This window comes from Lynx rufus, unplaced genomic scaffold (genome assembly GCF_022079265.1).
Source record: "Lynx rufus isolate CCGP_SWC_20201006 ecotype Redwood Valley unplaced genomic scaffold, mLynRuf1.p SCAF_26, whole genome shotgun sequence".
Taxonomy (NCBI): domain Eukaryota; kingdom Metazoa; phylum Chordata; class Mammalia; order Carnivora; family Felidae; genus Lynx; species Lynx rufus.
This window is the reverse complement of record NW_025814841.1, coordinates 10,382,030-10,398,833: the sequence shown is the minus strand read 5'-3', so window position 1 is coordinate 10,398,833 and position 16,804 is coordinate 10,382,030. Positions and strand designations below refer to the sequence as shown.

Sequence of the window (16,804 nt, the reverse complement as noted above, 5' to 3'; positions counted from 1 at the left end):
AGCCACAGTAATAAAGAAAAAAAAAAAAAACTAAAGAAATCCTCCTTGGCTTGTTTTTCCAGGGTGGCCAGGCGAGGTGTGAAAATCCGTATCTCCCTCTGGGCTGGCAGGTGGAAGGTTCTGGGAAGGCTGCGCTCCCTCTTCTCCCACCGGGCTGCATGTCCAGGCTGTTCCCCCACCCTCTGCCTCCTCCAAGGCCAGCTCCTCCTCCGCCTCTCTTTAGTCAAGCCTCCCCTGCGGTCAGGGGCCAAGGCAGCAGGAAAGGCGCCGCTACCTGCAGCCGCAGGACTCCACCACCATGTCCTCGTACTGCTTGTAGACCACGTTATTGCCGGCGTCGATGTACAGGATGCTGATGGGAGTCAATTTGGTGGGCACGCAGCAGCTGGGCGGGGTGGAGCCGGGATCCATGGAGTTCATCAACGTCTGGATGATGGCGTGGTTGGTGGGCTCCAGGTGCGAGCGCAGCGGGAAGTCGCACACGCCTTCGCAGTGGTAGGCCTCGTACTCCAAGGGCGCGATAATCCAGTCGTCCCAGCCCAGCTCCTTGAAGTTCACGTGCAGGGGCTTCTTGCTGCAGCGCAGCCTCGACTTCTTGCCATGCCGCTTGCCGTGGCGGCTGGCGAAGGCCGTGCGCCGCCGCCGGCGGCCGGGTGAGGGCAGCCAAGGCCCGGCGTCCGGGGCGCCCGACGGCGGCGGCCACGACCCCTCGGCGCCGGCGCCCGGGCCCGCGACCTCGGCCGAGCCCAGCTGCTCGCGCATCTCGGCGAACAGGTTCTTGCGCTGGGATCTGGTGAACACGACGAGCAGGGCGCGCTCCTGGGGGGGCCGCACCCTCCGGCCGAAGCCCAGACTCCGCAGGTCCGGGGGCGGTGGCTGCTGCTGCGGCCCCGGCGCGCGTGCCTCGGCCTCCCCAGCTCCCGGCTCGCCCCACGCGGCCCGCAGCTCCAAGCACAGCTGCTTCCAGGGCTGCTGGCGCAGGCCCTGCCACACGTCGAAGACTTCCCAGCCGGCCCGGGGCGCCCCCTGCGGGTCCAGGGTCCGCGCGTCCAGCAGCTGGGGCGACAGGCAGGGGAAGAGCTGCACGTGGAGCGGCCCGGCCAGCGGCCCCCAGGGCGCTGCGGGCGCCTGGCGAAAGAGCCGCAGCTCCGCGCCCACCAGCTCTTCTTTGTCTGAGAGCGTGGACACATCAAACAAATACTTCTGTCTCCGGAGAGGAGTGTGCGAGAGATCGTCTGCGAGATAAAAAATAATTACAGTCAGTTTCACTTAAGGGGGAGATCAGTCCGGTGCTCTGCGGCCGTCCCCGGGAGGAAAAGGGCGGGGAGCGGGGCAGGCCGGCTGGGAGTCCAGCTCGGCCAGCCCGGGGCCTGACCACCCGGGCTCCCCGCCTGGCCGGTGCGCAGCCAGAGGAGGGGGAGCATCGGGGCAGGCCCCCCTCCTCCTGTCAGCCGGGGGCTCCCAGGGCGGAAGTCGTTGGCTGCCGGAGAGGCGGCGGTGGCGGCGGCCTCCCCGGTTTCCCCTCCAAGGAGCCTGCGTAACCACTAATGTGCCCTTTGTGGTCGTGGACCTGGGCCGCGCTTCCCCGAGACCTCCTTTTGGCTGGCTGGCTCGTTCTCATCATTCACGTCTCGGTTCAAATGTCACCTCCTCCGTGAGGCCATCTTCGACCACCCTGATCTAAAGTAGCCTCCCTTGGTCACTATCACAGGACCTGGCTTATTATCTTCCCGGCACTTAGCTTTATCTACAAACACTTGCTTATATTTGTCTCTTTAGTGGTCTTTCCCAGCAACATCCTGCCCCCCTCCACTGACCCATAGGAGCTAGGACCATGTCATGTCCATCTTGCTCACCGCAGGCGGTACAGCTGTGCCAGCTGGAGTACATGCTGGGCAATAAGTGAGAAACGTAGCTATTCGCATTCTGGGTGCCCATTATAATCATCTAGAGACGTTAATAATTACCAGTGCCAGGGCTTGCTTTTACCAATTGCATGAATATCTGAGGGTAGAGCCTGGGTACTGGGTTTTTGTCAGTTTTGTTTGTTTGTTTGTTTGTTTTTAAGCTCCAAGATGATTTGAAGATGCAGCCCTAGTTTAGACCCACTGGTCTGGGGGGATGTTGCTGCCCATTAGACAGTTTTGCTGAAGCATTTAGGCCCAATACAAAGCTGACAGATTGAAGATCGACTATATTATCTCTCCCTTCCTTCCTTCCTTCCTTCCTTCCTTCCTTCCTTCCTTCCTTCCTTCCTTCCTTCCTCAAATTCACCTACCATTTTAACAACAAACAAAAGAGCAATGAAGCTTTCAGAAGTCTGCAGGGGGCAAAGGAACAAACACACACACCAGGCATCTATCCATTGAGAAGATCCCTCAGTCAAAGAGAAATACACCAGTAAGGAGAATACCTCAAACACACACACACACACACACACACACACACACACACACACACACACACTCCCCTTCACCCACCCACCCAACTTGAAATCTTCTTGCTTCGCAACTCATCTTGCGGATTAAATTTTTGATTACAAATAAGAAAAAGAAATTTGGGGCACATGATGGCAGGGGGTGGGTGGCGGGAATAACAAGCTTTTAAAATCCAAGATGAATTCTTTGGGACCAAGGCACAACTTGACTTCTTTTTTGATGCATTTGTGCATGAAGCCAACCCCACTTCAATGTGCAAGGCGGAAAGCTAACCAGATTTTCCTGGGCTGCCTTCTCATAAAATATTTACAACCCAGCAAATACAAAAATCCCCAAAGCCCCCAGCTTTCCCCAGAAGCTAGTAAAGTTTGGTTCGATTTCAATAGTAAAAGCGTCACTGGGTCCTGGGTCCGACCCTCCCTGCCTATCCAGATGTAGCCCCAGGGCACTGGGTCTGGAGCCTCAGCCACACCCAGTCCCCACTCTAGGCTGACTGCATGGCTGGCTACCTCACTCTAACGCACAAGTCCTGACCTGAGATGGAGCTGTGGGAAGGGTTAGAGAGGTGAAGAGGGAAAAGCTGCTGGAGGCGGTTGATTTATGGAAGCCAAGACCTTCAAACCGGCCAGGGTCACATTAAAATCAGTGGGAACTCAGCACACTTTCTTCTCCTCCTTTAAAGAAACCTGTGTCTGACAACCCTCAGCCACCACCCAGATCTCTGGACCTATTGCCTTAGGCTTCACTTTCTTGCCTCTCATATTTCTCTCTCCCTAAACTAAGGGTGTGATGAGATGGACAAACAGAAGGCATTTGCTGCACCAGCTAAATATTGTGAGGGCTGATGTATTTTTCATCCTTACTTTATCCACAAGCACAGACCAGTTCTGTAAGGTAGATATTCTTATTGTTCCCATTTTACAGGTGGGAAAACCAAGGTTTGGGGAAATTAAGTTAATTACCAAAGCCTGACAGCTAGTAAGTGGTGAAGTTGAGATCCAGACTTAGGTCTGTTGTTTAATTCCAGAGTTGGAGCATTTAGCCCCTAAGCCCCATTGCCTCTCCATTGTAGTCCAGGTACTAGAGTTTAAAAGCAACCAGGAATGGCTGGGGTATAAGGGATGGGGGGATACAGTCCAAACTGTATTTTCAGGGCTTGCTAGGAATAAAACATGGACTCCTTAAGGAAATCATTTCCATCCCTGCTTACATAACTCTTGAGACAATTTGTCACTGGCTGGAGAGCATAGAAAGGTGCAAAGGGTAATGATTTATTTATATCTCTCTCGTGAAACATGGAGAAAGCAGCCTATTTTGTTTCTACTCTTTTTTTTTTTTTGTAAGTGTGGGCTAATAATGGTTAGTCTGCACAGCTGAATTACTTTTCTCTACTTCCCAAGAGGTGTCAGAACAGAGGAAAGCATCTGTAGAGAGAGGGTTCTACTGATTGTGCAGCCTTGGGATTTCTGATGGTCTTTCTAGCAAGATCCGCCAGCTCTTAATCTTTCCAGGGCTCAGGGAAAGAGTGCAAATGGGGGCTTCAGTCTAACCTGCTCCTTTCTCTTTCCATCGCAGCTCCAACAGCCTCACCTGCACCAATGTGGACTCCCTTGCTCACAGGTGCAAGCTTCCAGGCATATATCTGGGGCAGATACACTCTTAGGAGGACAAACCCAATGAAGAAGTTGTCCAGGCCCTTGAAGGGGACTCTGGGCTAGTTGGGCAAGAGCTCTATGGTTCAATGACCACAGTAGAATAGTAGCTCTCAAGGCCACTAAACCTGTAGAGGCCCCTTAAGTCTGCACCATCAGCACCACACAGCGTCAAGCTTGTTAGAAATGCAAATTCTCTCAAGCTCCAGAGGTTTCTTATAGAGCCTAGAAAATGCATCTTTCTGAAGCTCCCAGGCAATGCTGATTCTGCTGCTGGTCTGGGATCTCACTGTAAGAGCCATGAATCTACATGAGCATGTCCCCTTGGCTCCTTAGATTCCTCACCATGTGGGGTGGGGCACCACTGGAGGTGAGGCAAAACAGGGTCCTCCAAAGCACAGGACCCAGGGCAGACTCTAAGGCCGTACTCACTAGAACCAAGTCACTATTCTTCCCAGCTCTTTTTGCCCCCCACAGCCACCCCCACATTTTTGGTACTCTTTCAGCCACATGTACTCTCACTGGGTCTCCAGAACCTCTAACCCCTGAACAGAGGGTCTGAGAAGGTGGCTTCTCTGTGCAGCTCTCCTACAGACCACATTCCCCACCTGTCTGGACCTGCTCTGGGGCCATGCATCACAGAAATCGCCCAAAGGAGGCATCCAACCTGGGGAGTGCACACACCACCATCCCCTGTGACCCTGAAGACACTTTGCTGACCTGGCATCAGAAAGCCTGGCCTTGCCGTCATGGCCACCTCTGGGTAGGAAGCCAGCCCTTCACACTCCCTTCCCACAAGCCTCCTCTCCCACCAAGTCCTGTATAAATGAGGGCTGATATCACCAATTGACCCTCTCTCCCATCCTCCTCACTAGAAACATGAACCTTCCCTTCTGTTTGTGGTACTTTCTTACATCCTGGGAGGGAATCCTAAGGTTTCCACCTTTAAATTGAAATCAATCAGTAATCATGGGAGCTTTTTATTTTGTTTTAATTTGCACCGACCTGGTTTGTTACAGCTTTGCTCAGACTCCAGTTTACTCGGTGTTTGTTGAGTATTAGATGTACAGACCTTTTGAGTTACAGTTGCTGGATTTGTGCCTATCAACTTTCCCAGGTGGGTGGATGGAGGAAGGAGGGGGAGGAGAGAAGGAGAAGGGACAAACATCTGTATACTTGAAGAGAAGTCTTCATAAATAGGTCAGCCGTTTTTGAGTTAAGAGCAAGTTGGTAAAAGGCTGAGGACACCTCAAACATGTACATCTAGTGTGGAATTTGACAAACAATTTAAAAAGGAAACAGATGAAGGCACAAGAAAAAAACGAATCACTTGCAAGGTAGGGACTGTAATGCCCATTTTAAATTAGAAAACTGGCCTAGGACGGTAAAGTCATCAATGCGGGGTCGCAGTCTCAGTACGTGGCGGGAGAAAGCTAAGAAACAAACACCAGACGGGAAAGGAAAGGTTGCCCACAGCACCAAAGACCCGACACCCAAGAACCTGAGCCCCAGGAGGGTGGCCTCGTGGAGGGACTCCAGGCGGCAGGAAATGCGCCCCGAGGGTCCCCCAGGGCTACTCACGCTGGGGCCAGCTCCGCTGGGCCACCCAGTGGAGAGTTTCTGAAAACCCGCAGTTTCATTTGGTTTGGGGCGGAAAGCTCACACACTGCATTTTTTCCAAGACATTCCTGAGATAGGTACACAGCTTGAGGTCCCGCTTGAGAGTCCTTGCGGGGATTTTTTGTCTCTCGCCCCTCACCCTTCCAGGGTGCCCCCGCGGCTCCAGCTCTCTAGGCTCCTCAGTGCGTGCCGGGCTCTCGTCCTTTGCATTTGAGGTGACCCTAGAGGGCCCCACTCGCCTCCACCCGACACCCCGCCACGCGTCCCGCCCCACGTCCTCCAATGGCACAGATCCTGCGACTAGGCAGGGGCTCAGAAAGCCGAGATGATAGTGGACTTTCCCACCCCCACTTCCCTAGGTGGGGTGGGGAGGAGTAAGAAGGGGCGGGATAGTCACCCATCTTTACAACTAAAACTCCAGACGTCTTTGCAGCTAACCCTTTCCCCCAAACCCCTCATTCTTTGGCCAACAGCCCCACTGAACGTGTATGAGGCGCGCCTTTGTGGCAGGCCAGTGCCTGGGTTTTGATGGCCTCTGTCCCTGAATCCTCACCGCTGGCGGTGAGACCCGTTCTACTTTACATTCATTTATGGATGCAGAAACTGGGATTCTATGAGTTATCTTCACTTGCCCAATGCCTTGCCACTAGTAAAGGACAGGATCTGAAGGTCTTAATTCTATCCGGGGCCCTCAGACCTGTGGCCACGCCTCTTCCAGGGCACTCGTTGGGCGGTGGAGCAAAGAGGGAGGAAAGACACGCGACGCAGATTCATCACCAATGCCATCAATTCAAGGCGAACTGGGTTCCCCAAGGATTCTTTTTTTCCTTTACTAGAAGGAGGATCTCCAAGCAGGAATTTCACGGTTAGATTGGAAGTCACTTGCTCCCTAGTTACTCAGCTTCAGCACTGCCTGAGGTGCCAAAGTCGACAGGTTAGAAACACAGTCAGATGAACAGGGTGAGTAAAAATGAGCCACCAGCCCTCTCTCCTGGGGCATGAAGGCCTCTGAGTAATTTGTGCTCCAACGATTACCCTCTCCTGGGACACAGTAATATCTTGAGCATCCTCCTGTATTCTTGTCCTGAGTCCTGCCTCTGTTGAGATTTGTTGCAAACTGCTGATCTCACGAAGCCTCCTCACTGAGGTGCAGATTCAAGAGGCCATCCACGCAATTCACCCTCCATAGGGTGCACTTGCTTGACCATCCAGAATAGAAATCATAATAGCAAACACTATCTATTGCGCATGATCTAAATCCTTATAACAACTCATTTAAGCCTCAAAAGTAACTATGAAAAAGAAAAGGATATCACGAGTATGCTCATGTTATGGACCAGAAAACTTCACATGCAGATTGCTGAATGGTAACTTGCCCAAGATACCAAGAAGTAAACATGGCCATATGGCTCCGAAATCTGTGCCACCACCCTGGACATCCTAGCCCCTGATCTCTGTGTCTGGTAGAAACTCTGAGAAGGCTCCTGCTCTTTCATGCAGCCCATGCTTGGGGGAAGAGCATCGGTCTCTAGTCTCTAAGAGTAAATCACTTCCTAAACAGCAGAACTGAAGGGATGTTAACAGTTGGACTTTTGAAAGAGAACTTACAGGGAAACAATTCTCTCATCTACAAAATGAGGATAACATCAACTCACAGAGTCACTGCGGGAGGGGTGGCAAATGAGAAGAGTAGGAAAGACATTTATCTGAAGACGTGTGTGAATGTTAGTTACTACTGACAATGTGGAATTAGCACAAAAGTCTAGACTCTAAGAGACATAGATTTGAATCCTGACCTGTAACTTAGTGGCTGGATGACCTTGGATACTCTAGGTCCTATAATCTCTCCCAACCTCATAGGCCTCATCTTGTAAAATGGGAGAACCACCCCCCACCTTGCAGAGTCATTGTAAAAGTCAGAGTCAAGGCAGCCAGGGCCAGCTGTACATGACACACAGAAGCACCCAATGAACACAGCCAAGATTACTGTAACCACCCAAATCAGGTAGGCAAAAGATGCACCTGCACTCCTCTTGGCCTTCTTTGAGGAGATGCAGTCCAATTGTTTCCACAGGATTTCCAGAAGTGAGTGGAGGAGAGGTGCTGGGAGGAGGAGAGAAGCAAGGGCTTCCAGCTTCTATTCATCTGAGGTCCAGTGAGGGGCAAGGCCTATAGGGGTTGTGGCTTCACCCCCATCACACAGACCCTTTTCAGTGCTCCTGTCATTATGTCCCTCCACCGCCAAGGTCTCTGTCACAACCTCCAGGTGGGCAACCAACCTCCAGCCAGAATCTCATCAAAGATAGGTCCCTCCTAGCAGGTTCCCTCCTCTGTGGGTTCAGGGCCAGTGCTGGCCCATATGCCAACCCTGGCATTTGGTTCCTGGCTGGGCAGACCCAGCCCAAACAGGCCTGGGGGTTAGTAGCCTTCCCCGCCCCTCACTTCCCACTTTGGAGCCCTTTTGTGGGGCATGATCTGTCCACAGAGGCAATCGGGGTGGGGATGAGGGTGATCTTCACAGGGCAAAGAGCCAGGAACATTTGGTGGGGAAGATGGGGTGTAGCAATGAATGAGGCCCAGCCACTGAGTCACCTGAGAAGGCCCTATAGGTTGGTGTGTGTGTGTGTGTGTGTGTGTGTGTGTGTGTGTGTGTGATCACCACACAGTCAACCATCTAGCTTCTCTCTAGATCTCTTGGCTTCCCCAGTGTTTTCTCCAATAGCTGGCCCAGAATTTGTCAGCTTGTTTTCCTCCTTTCAAAGCCAGAGAGGCCTCAGGCGGGTCCTCCACGGAATCTTCAGAGGCTTTTCCAGCCTCTCTCCCAAGCCTGGCCGACTGGCACCCTCCTCCCTGCAAAGAGTCTGGGCCTTGTAAATCCCATACAATTCAGCAGGTCTGGTGGCCAGCGGGGATCCCACAGAGAAATCCCAGTGTTCGAGCACCACGCTTGGGTCCAACGTGAGGAGGGGAGGAAAGGCGAACCCTGAATGCCACCCGACTGAACTTTGAACTTCCAGCACACCCGGAGTCTCAGCACAGCCTTCAATGGCAGTAAGGCGAGGTTCTGGCGGGAGAAGGCGGCCAGCCCTCCCCCGGAGCACTGGGCACTGCGCACCCCCAGCAGGACTCGGAAGGCAAAGAAGCTTCAAGGAGACTCCTTTCGTTTCTCTAAGATGAAATGTATTCATTTGTAAAGTGGTGTCCAAGGACTTAGTGCAAACGCTCTTGGCTACGAGTTCTTGAGAGGGGTTCAAGAGCCAGAGATTCAAAGCGGAGATCAAAAACACTTCACAGGCGTCTCTTTTCACTGCAGTCTCACCCTGGTCTCCCAAAATCTTAATTTGACATCACTGCAGATGAAATCCAGACGGAAACTTGGTACCACTCCCTCATGCTGTAGCTTTTGTCCCCAGCTTTCCGCGGAGTCCTGCGGTCCTCCGCAGGTCACTGCCCTTCCCTTGGAGTTGCGCACGCAGGGCCCGGACCGGGTTGATCTGCCAGGGGCCGCCCTCGCTGCCCTGTTGACCAGCAGGGTCTCTGGGAGCCCACTGGAGTGACCCAGGATTGGCCAGGAGGATGAATTGCCGACGTGAACCAGCTTTCCCGGTTGGAACATGATCGGGCCTTTTGACTAGAGAGTTTTGAGAACAAAAGTAGAAGAAAAGGTTCCATTTTATTTGGTTTCTCCTCCCTGACCAGTTCTCAGGTTGCAGGTGTGGAGAGGGGTTCCAACCGGCGTGTTGTGTGGACAGGATAGGACCTTCAGCGTCCAGGGGTGCTGCGTAGGAGAAACCTCAATGGTGTGTCTTCTTTAAAGGGCTGGGATCGTGGAAACTCTGCTCCAATGAGTTCACCTTGAGCTGACTTCCAAAATAACGTCGCACCAAAATGAGACTCGCTGTGGCAGCTATGGACCATAGGCCAACATCATTCAATTTCCCTCCCCACGGGGCTTAGGAGCAACAGTTCTGGGAAGTGGGATGAGGGCTGGACCATCTTGCAAAGCCAGATTGGCAAAGCGGGCGCAAGGATTCTCTTTGGTTCTCACGTTATTTAGGGAGAGTACGGGGTAGGGGGCCGTATAAACCACCCGGGATCCCAAAACCAACCCTCCGCGCAGCTCCTGCCCCCACTTTCTGCTCGGCTCACTCAGCTCCACCGGCGTCCGCCTGGGCCACAAGCCCGCCCCTCTCCTCTCCAGCACGCCCACTACCCGGTCCCTAAGCCGAGCTCCGCCCCCAGACACCCCGGCCACTGGCTGCGCGGCGCGCGCTTCTCCGGGAACGCTGGCCAGCGCGGCCCGCCGCCCGCCGCCAGTCCCTCCTAGCTCCCGCAGCTTCTCACCCCACGCCGACCCAACCCTCTGCCCCCAGCAGCGCTAGTGGACGGTCCTGGAAGGCAGGGGACAGCAACCCTGGAACTCGTTAGGCCTACGAGGCCCGATTTCATTCCTGTAAACAGAGGGCACCACTTAACTGCCATTGAGCTTAAAGCCAGGGCTTTGAAGGGAGACGGGGGTAGGGTGGAGTGCTTGATGCCCCCAGCCACGAAGTGACGCGGAGATCCACAGTCCCGCTTGCCATACGTCGCGGCCTCCGCTGGGATACTGTCCCCGGATCTAGAGAGCATCCTTCGACCAGGGTTATTCTGTACCCGAGGACTTATTGAATTAATGCCCTTCACTTCCCTTAAAAGCCCCCCAGGGGGTATTGTTGATTTGCTCTGCGTCGTTTAAAGCACGCAGCAGTCCCGGCAGAAAGCAAACGTTTTCGTTCTGCCCTCTCTCTTTCGTACTATCTTTTTCCCGCCCCTCCGTCCCGTTCTCTTCTCCTTCTCCCTACACCGCCCCAGAAAGACGACACCAATTGCTAGGAGGTGTGCCGCCAGAACCCAGAGAACTGAGACTGGGAGAAAAAACCGGTTGCGTTAGGACCTCCATCTATGCAACGCCCGCGTTCCCCGCGGGTCCAGGCGACGCGCAAACGCTCGGGTCGCAAGGGGGGAGGTTTCGTGTCTTCTTTCAGCTTGCGGAAGGGATTCTCAAGGCCTGTCGTGGGCTGTGGCTTAGGTGACTTGTTTTTTGGTTTTTGTTTTGTTTTTTTTTTTTGTTTGTTTGTTTGGTTGGTTGGTTTTCTTTTAGTGTGGAGGAAAGGCAAGGATGTTTGGGCACGTTTTTCGATCCCCTCCCCCACCAGCAACTCTATCGCGCAAACTCGCAGAGCCCAAGAGCCTCCCGCGCCGGGGGAAAACGTTCAGTGTCCCTGTCAAATTAGCCTCCCCTGCAGAGGAAGCTCGCCCAGAATTCTGGCCACACTCGCACTCTCGCTGCAGAAGACACTAGGTGTTCTTAGCTTACTTGCTAAGGCGGCCCTTGTAAGAGTCTTCAAAGGCCTTAGGGCCTTAGGGAAGGGGGTGACAGCAACTGATATTTAACAGCAAGCCAATGGCTTAGGTGTTTGTGGTTTGTGGCCTTAAAATGTTTTAATCCTTCCCGCCAGAAGAGAAGAACAAACTTCTGCTTTAAAGCTTCCTTCCCTCACCCTCGGCCTTTTCCCAGGACCTTCCACTCCACCGCCTGGTAGAAGATCATGAACCTGGACAGCAAAGCAAACCCCACGCGGACGCTCACTCGGGCGCGCCCTCACGCGCACACTCTGAACGCTCAGCAATCCTTTTCCAAGGCTGTTCCCTCTTTCCGGGGAAATAAAGCCTAGATTGGAACCTTCTGCCGGCTTCCTCACTTGGCCGTCTGGTCTGCATTAGTGTTTTTATAAGGGACTCAAACAAATCGAATACAAGGTCACCAAATAATTAACAGTTGTGAATTCCCTCCGTCCCCATTAAAATACTTCCCTGCTTATATTTCATTTTCCGTTTGCCAACGACAACAGGGTCGGGGCAAAAGCGCTGCTGCGTTGATTACGCCACTCTGCGGCCCAGGTCCACCCAGAAACTCGCTGTTTTGCATAAACATGCTGTACAGGACAAACTTCAATCGCGAGGGAACTCTGCAGCTCTGAGAATGCCCTCCTCCCGGCCCGGCTATCCCCACAATTGTCCTGCCCTGCCCTCTGATAATGGAGACCCACAAGGTAAACCAAGAAGGCAACAGTCAACGGCAGACTTTCCAACGATTCATTTCTAGGGTGTCAAGTTCCTCAAGGATGTTCCGATCTCATTTTTGGTTTTTGATCTGTCCCCTACCGCCGCCTTTCTGAGAAGGCTATTGTAACAACCACCACCACCACCACCAGGGGAAAAAAATTTTTTTTTAAAGAGTCTTATTTCCAAATCATCTGGAAACCAAACTTACAGCAGTATTCCTAGACTCATTTTGGTTTCTTCCAAAACCAAGGGGGAGGTTTTTTTCCCCCCTTGTTTATGTGGCACTTCTAACTACAAAGCTGAGATTTCCAGATTTGTTTCTCTCTTTCTCTCATCCTCTATCTCTCAGCCATGTTGAGTTCATAGAAGTTCTAATTGTCTGCCTTTCCCAGGCCCCAGGACTCCAGTACTAGTGGCCTTTGAATGGTTATATCATGTGCTAATTGCAATTTCTCTGTATCCAAACTGATCTATTCTGATCTTACGACTGCACCAGCACAAACGTGCAGTTTCCATCTTTGTGGATCCAAAGTCAAAGCACAATATGCAAGAATTTGTAAAGATCAGGGATAATGTGGTTTGTGCCTTTACAGAGACTACAAAGCACAGCACAGATTCAGACCCTCAAATCCAAAGATCTGCTCCAACTCCAAACTGGTTCTTAGAAATCCTAGAATATTAGACCGGGTGGCAAATCTGTCCCCCCTTTTTTTTGTTCCCGCTTCCTGCCACCATCCTTTAGAAACTTTCTCACCCCTTATTCTAGCCATATAGTGTCATCGTTAAGTGCACAAGACCTAGAATTGGATGTGTGCTTCACCCCTCACTCTGTGTGACCTTAAGCAACTTGCTTAACCTCTCTGTCTTCCTTAATTCACCTGTAAAACACTGTTTATAGCACTTTCCCCAGGGGTTGTTGTTAGAATTAGATGAAATAATTCAGGTAATAGATTTTAGCACAGTACTTGGTATACAGTAAATGCTCAATATATGTTGGCTATTATTATCACCCCTAGATGCTGGAAGAGCAACCCGAAAGGAGGGACCTTTTTTTAAAAGTCGCAATCAGGTCTCCTCATTAGGTGTGTGTATGGGGTGGGAGAAGGTGGCAAGGATGAGGTAACAGAGAACGTGCTATCTTTATAGACCCAAAGCGCTCTTCATTGACTTCCGACCGAATTTATCCCTACTCGCCCACTCTTAGGTTCCGGGGTTCCCGGGTGAGGAAGGCTTTTTACAAATACTTTAGGTAAGTAAGGAGTTCCTGCCTCCCGGACCGGCTTCAGGACTCCTTGCATTTTCTTTGCTCCTCCCCCTGAGGGACCCTGCAGCTCCAAGCCAAGCCTGCCGCATTCGACGGCGATTTAAACATCCCCGAGGCAAGGCGCCAAGTTAGCGCGGCCGGCCCAGCTCTCGGCTGGCCGCTGCTCTCTCCTACTTGCCCTGCCATCCACGGGTTGGGGGAGGGGATGTAGCAGGGTTTGGCGCGGTTCAGAGTCCCCACGTGAGAGGGGCGGAAGTCCTCGCCAGGAGCCGGGGATGCGCGGCTGGCGGGTCCCTTCCATCACGGGAGACTAGACACCGTTTGATGTGTTATGACATGAACCCTCAATTAGATCGCTGAGTTGAAACACTCCAATCAGGGGCCCGATGCTAAGCAAGCCCCGGAAGGTCCAGCCCGAGGTCACCGCCGGTGACACATCAAATCAAAATCAGTGAGAGGGAAAGTGAGGCTTTCCCTTTATCAAGCTGGCGCTGTAGCCCGCAACGCAACCCCTCCTCTGCGCGCCCCCTCCGGCCTCGAGCTCCGCACGCCTTCGCCCCCGAGCGGCGTGCGACGAGTCGCACAGCCTTCCCAGTCAACTAACTGCCTTTCTTCGCGTTTTCTGGGAACCTGAGAGAGTGGAGGAGACCGCGCCTTCGAAGCTGAGGTCCAAGTGGTCACTCCGCGTCTCCTCCGGCTGGGGACCGCGTTCCAGAGTTGAAGCCGACGTCTGGGTCTTGGTCCCGCTAGCCTGGAGACCTGGCTGGGGAACAGAGGCCCCCAGGCCTGGGCGCGCAGCCAGTCCCTTTCCCTACCTCCGGCGCCCGGGGCGCCCAGTGCGGTGCCCGGGGGGAGACTGCAGCGCCAGCAGTGGAGAAGGGAGGCCGCGTCGGCGCGGGAGCTGAACCCTCCAGAGACCTCCCACTCCTGCCTGCACGCCACAGGCTTCGGTAGACACCTCCCAACAGCCTGCAGGGTCCCTTGGTCCCGGGCCAAACTCGGAGGGCGCAGCTTACGAGTTAGGGGTGCCTGCTTGGGGGAGGGGCGGAGATTCTTGCCACTTCCTTTGGGGAAAAGAAAACAGGCGCCCAGCCTCCCGCCAGCCTGGGCCTCCGGGATTTCTTCCCCTGGGGAAAGGCCTCTTAAGCAATTTTCTCTGAGCTTCTTTAGTGTCTCCACCAGGGAAGTGTAGGGTAGTCTTTGACTAGGGTAGCAGAGAAGGCGGACGGTAAACAGGATTTAGAGGGAGGGAGACAACAGAGGCAGGGAGAAGACCGGGTAGGGGGAGGGGGGCGAACTGCGCTGCCGGCACCGAGGTTGGGGATCCAGTTGCAGCGCTACGAAGAAGCCACGTGTGTCTGCAAAGGTGACTTTAGTAGCCCTAAAATCACCATAAAATAGCCGGCGTTAATTTGCTGCCTGGACCTTTCAGCAGCTCATGAACCTCGCTGACCTCGGCTGCAGCAGCGAATCCAGCGTGGGCAGGAACCCTGGTCTGCAAGGAAGGTGGCTGCAAGGGTGGAGGCTGGGGTCTGAAGCCCGGGAAGAGCCCGGGGCTCGGGGGCCGTTAGCCTCCTCCGAAAAGGTCCGAGGACCTGCGTGTATTCAAGGCAGGCCGAGCGGAGCAGCCCTGTCCGCCTGAACCCTGGCGCTCGCGGGTTCCTGAGCGACCCCACTTTCACTGACCTGGGAGTAGGAGGAGGGGAACCGGTCAAAGCCGCGGAGCTAAGTCTGGGCAGGATAGTGGAATGGATAGCTGCCCCCAAATCTCGCTCTCTTTTACCTCCTCCTCCCTTTCTTCTCGACTCCTTCCTCCCCTTTCCCTTTTCTTTCCCTTTTCTCCCCTCCTTTCCTGCCTCCTTCCACGTTATTGTCTCTTTAGGAGCTGAGTTCCTGGTGCCTGTGGATCCCTCCTCAGTTTCTGGGGGCCATGGGGAGAGCGGGGTTCTCTTGAAGGCACTCACCACGTGGGCCATCTCGGGTGGCAAGGAGCTGGTGCATGAGTTTCCGCAGGCACCCAGTCATGCACCCACGCCCTCGGAGGGAACCACGAATAGGGCCCCTGGGAGAAGCTCAAAGAGAGGAGCGATGCCTGGCTGGGAAAGGTGGATGAACACATCCATGCACCCATATGGATTAAGTACCAACAAACCCCAAACTTAGTTGCCCTGCCCCTGCCCCGCCCTGCCAGTTGCTCGCGGCTGCCTTAGCAGAAACGACTAGGTTGACGCCTCGGAGCCGCAGAGAGCACGCTCGCTGCAGGAGCAAAAACGCCCGAGGGCGCCGGGCTCCCTCCAGGCTGTTAATACCCCCCACATCCAGCGCTGGGGTGAGCTGAGAACCCTTGCTGCGGCTGGGTCGGGGCAATGCCAGACGCCGCTCGAGGACTCACTCCTCCGACCGCGGGACTTGCTTCTGCCGGCTTTTCCCGGAGCGAACGGGAGCTCGGGGCTTTACAACTGCTCACTCGTGCCCCAGGGCCCTCCCGGTCGGCCACCGCAGCTCAGGCCTTGTACCGCGCACCACGCACAACCCGAGACCCCGTGGCAAGGGTGCCGTCAGTCCCCGCCGCGTCCCCTCTCCAGACCCAGTGATTTGCCTGCCACCTCCCGTCCTCCACGCTTCCTCCACCAGCCACCAGACGAGCGGCCACCACGCTGCTTTCTGCAAAAGACAAGAGAAAGAAAGACGAGAGAGAAGGAAGGAAGGGAAAGAAGGAAGGGAGGAAGGGAGGGCTGAAAACTGGAGTCAAATCTGCAGCTGCATTCATAAACTTATTCGGGCTTGAGAAAAACAATTTAAGAGAAGAAAGGGGGAGGCGTCCAGAGCGGGATGGTAATTCACAAACGCAGCCTCCTGCCAGAGCCGAAGCAGCGCCCTGGCTGCGGAGTTCCAGGGAGAGGGGAGTGGGGCGTCTTCTTTGCCACTTACCTAGTCCCCTGTCTACAAAGCTAGTGATCGTATTAGCCGACTTGGAAGACTGGAAAAAGCTGGCGTTGATGCCCAGCTTCTCGGCGATGGAGTAAGTCCTGTAGATTGACAGCATGTACTCGTGGGGCACCACGCGTGGGCCCCTGCCGGGGGGCTCCTGCGCTTCGGGCTGCTGCGGCGGCCGCCGCCGGGGCTCATCCTGTGGCCGCGGTTGTGGCTCGTGGCGCTGCTGGGGCTCCCCGGCCGTGGCACTGTCTCGTGGCGCCCGCGGTATCTTCCCTTCCTTGCGGCTTCGCATTCCCTTGGCGGAGCCCAGCTCCGCGGACGACGACGAGGATGAGATGGAAGCCTGCTGGAAACCGGGCAAATCCCACAGGAAACTGATGAGGAAGACGGCCGACAGCAGGACTCTAGGGGTATCCATGGCGAGCGAGTGGCAGCGTCTCCCAGAGAGGCGGCGGCGCAGGGCGTGAGGGGCACGGAGCGGCTGGACAGCGGCCGGGGCCCGGCTCCTCGCGCGGACTCAGAGTGCAAGGAGCCGGGTCCCAGCCACACAAACCCCGGCCCTGCCACGCCCCCTCCCGCCCCTCGTCGGGAGGGGAGGGGTGGGGGGAGGAGGGGAGCGGAGGGTGGGAGGAGAGGCCGGTGGTGTGGCCAGGAGGTGTGGGGGAGAGGGGCCGCGGTGTGCCGGTGTGGCTGGGAGACGCAGCGCCCCCGCGGGACGCGCGCGGGGTTGCCGGGCGGCGCGCGCAGAGCGGGCCGGGAGCGCTGGGCCAGGGAAGGCGGGCGCGGTC

General features: G+C 54.8%; 1 protein-coding gene across 1 annotated transcript; it reads right to left on the bottom strand.

Annotated features, from left to right (window-relative positions):
- Positions 1–270: 270 nt before the first annotated feature.
- GDF6 (growth differentiation factor 6) lies at positions 271–16,434 on the bottom strand. The gene is made up of 2 exons (XM_047088867.1): positions 16,011–16,434; positions 271–1,235 (listed from the first exon to the last, which is right to left on the bottom strand). The coding sequence occupies exons 1-2, from the start codon at positions 16,432–16,434 to the stop codon at positions 271–273; spliced, it is 1,389 nt and encodes a 462-aa protein (XP_046944823.1).
- Positions 16,435–16,804: the final 370 nt, after the last annotated feature.

Bases quoted from the DNA above. Each gene is read 5' to 3' on its own strand.
- GDF6 (XM_047088867.1), bottom strand. From the start codon at position 16,434: ATGGATACCCCTAGAGTCCTGCTGTCGGCCGTCTTCCTCATCAGTTTC. The intron at 1,236-16,010 runs GTAAGTGGCAAA...TTTATCTCGCAG, and splicing joins CTTTGTAGACAGGGGACTAG to ACGATCTCTCGCACACTCCT.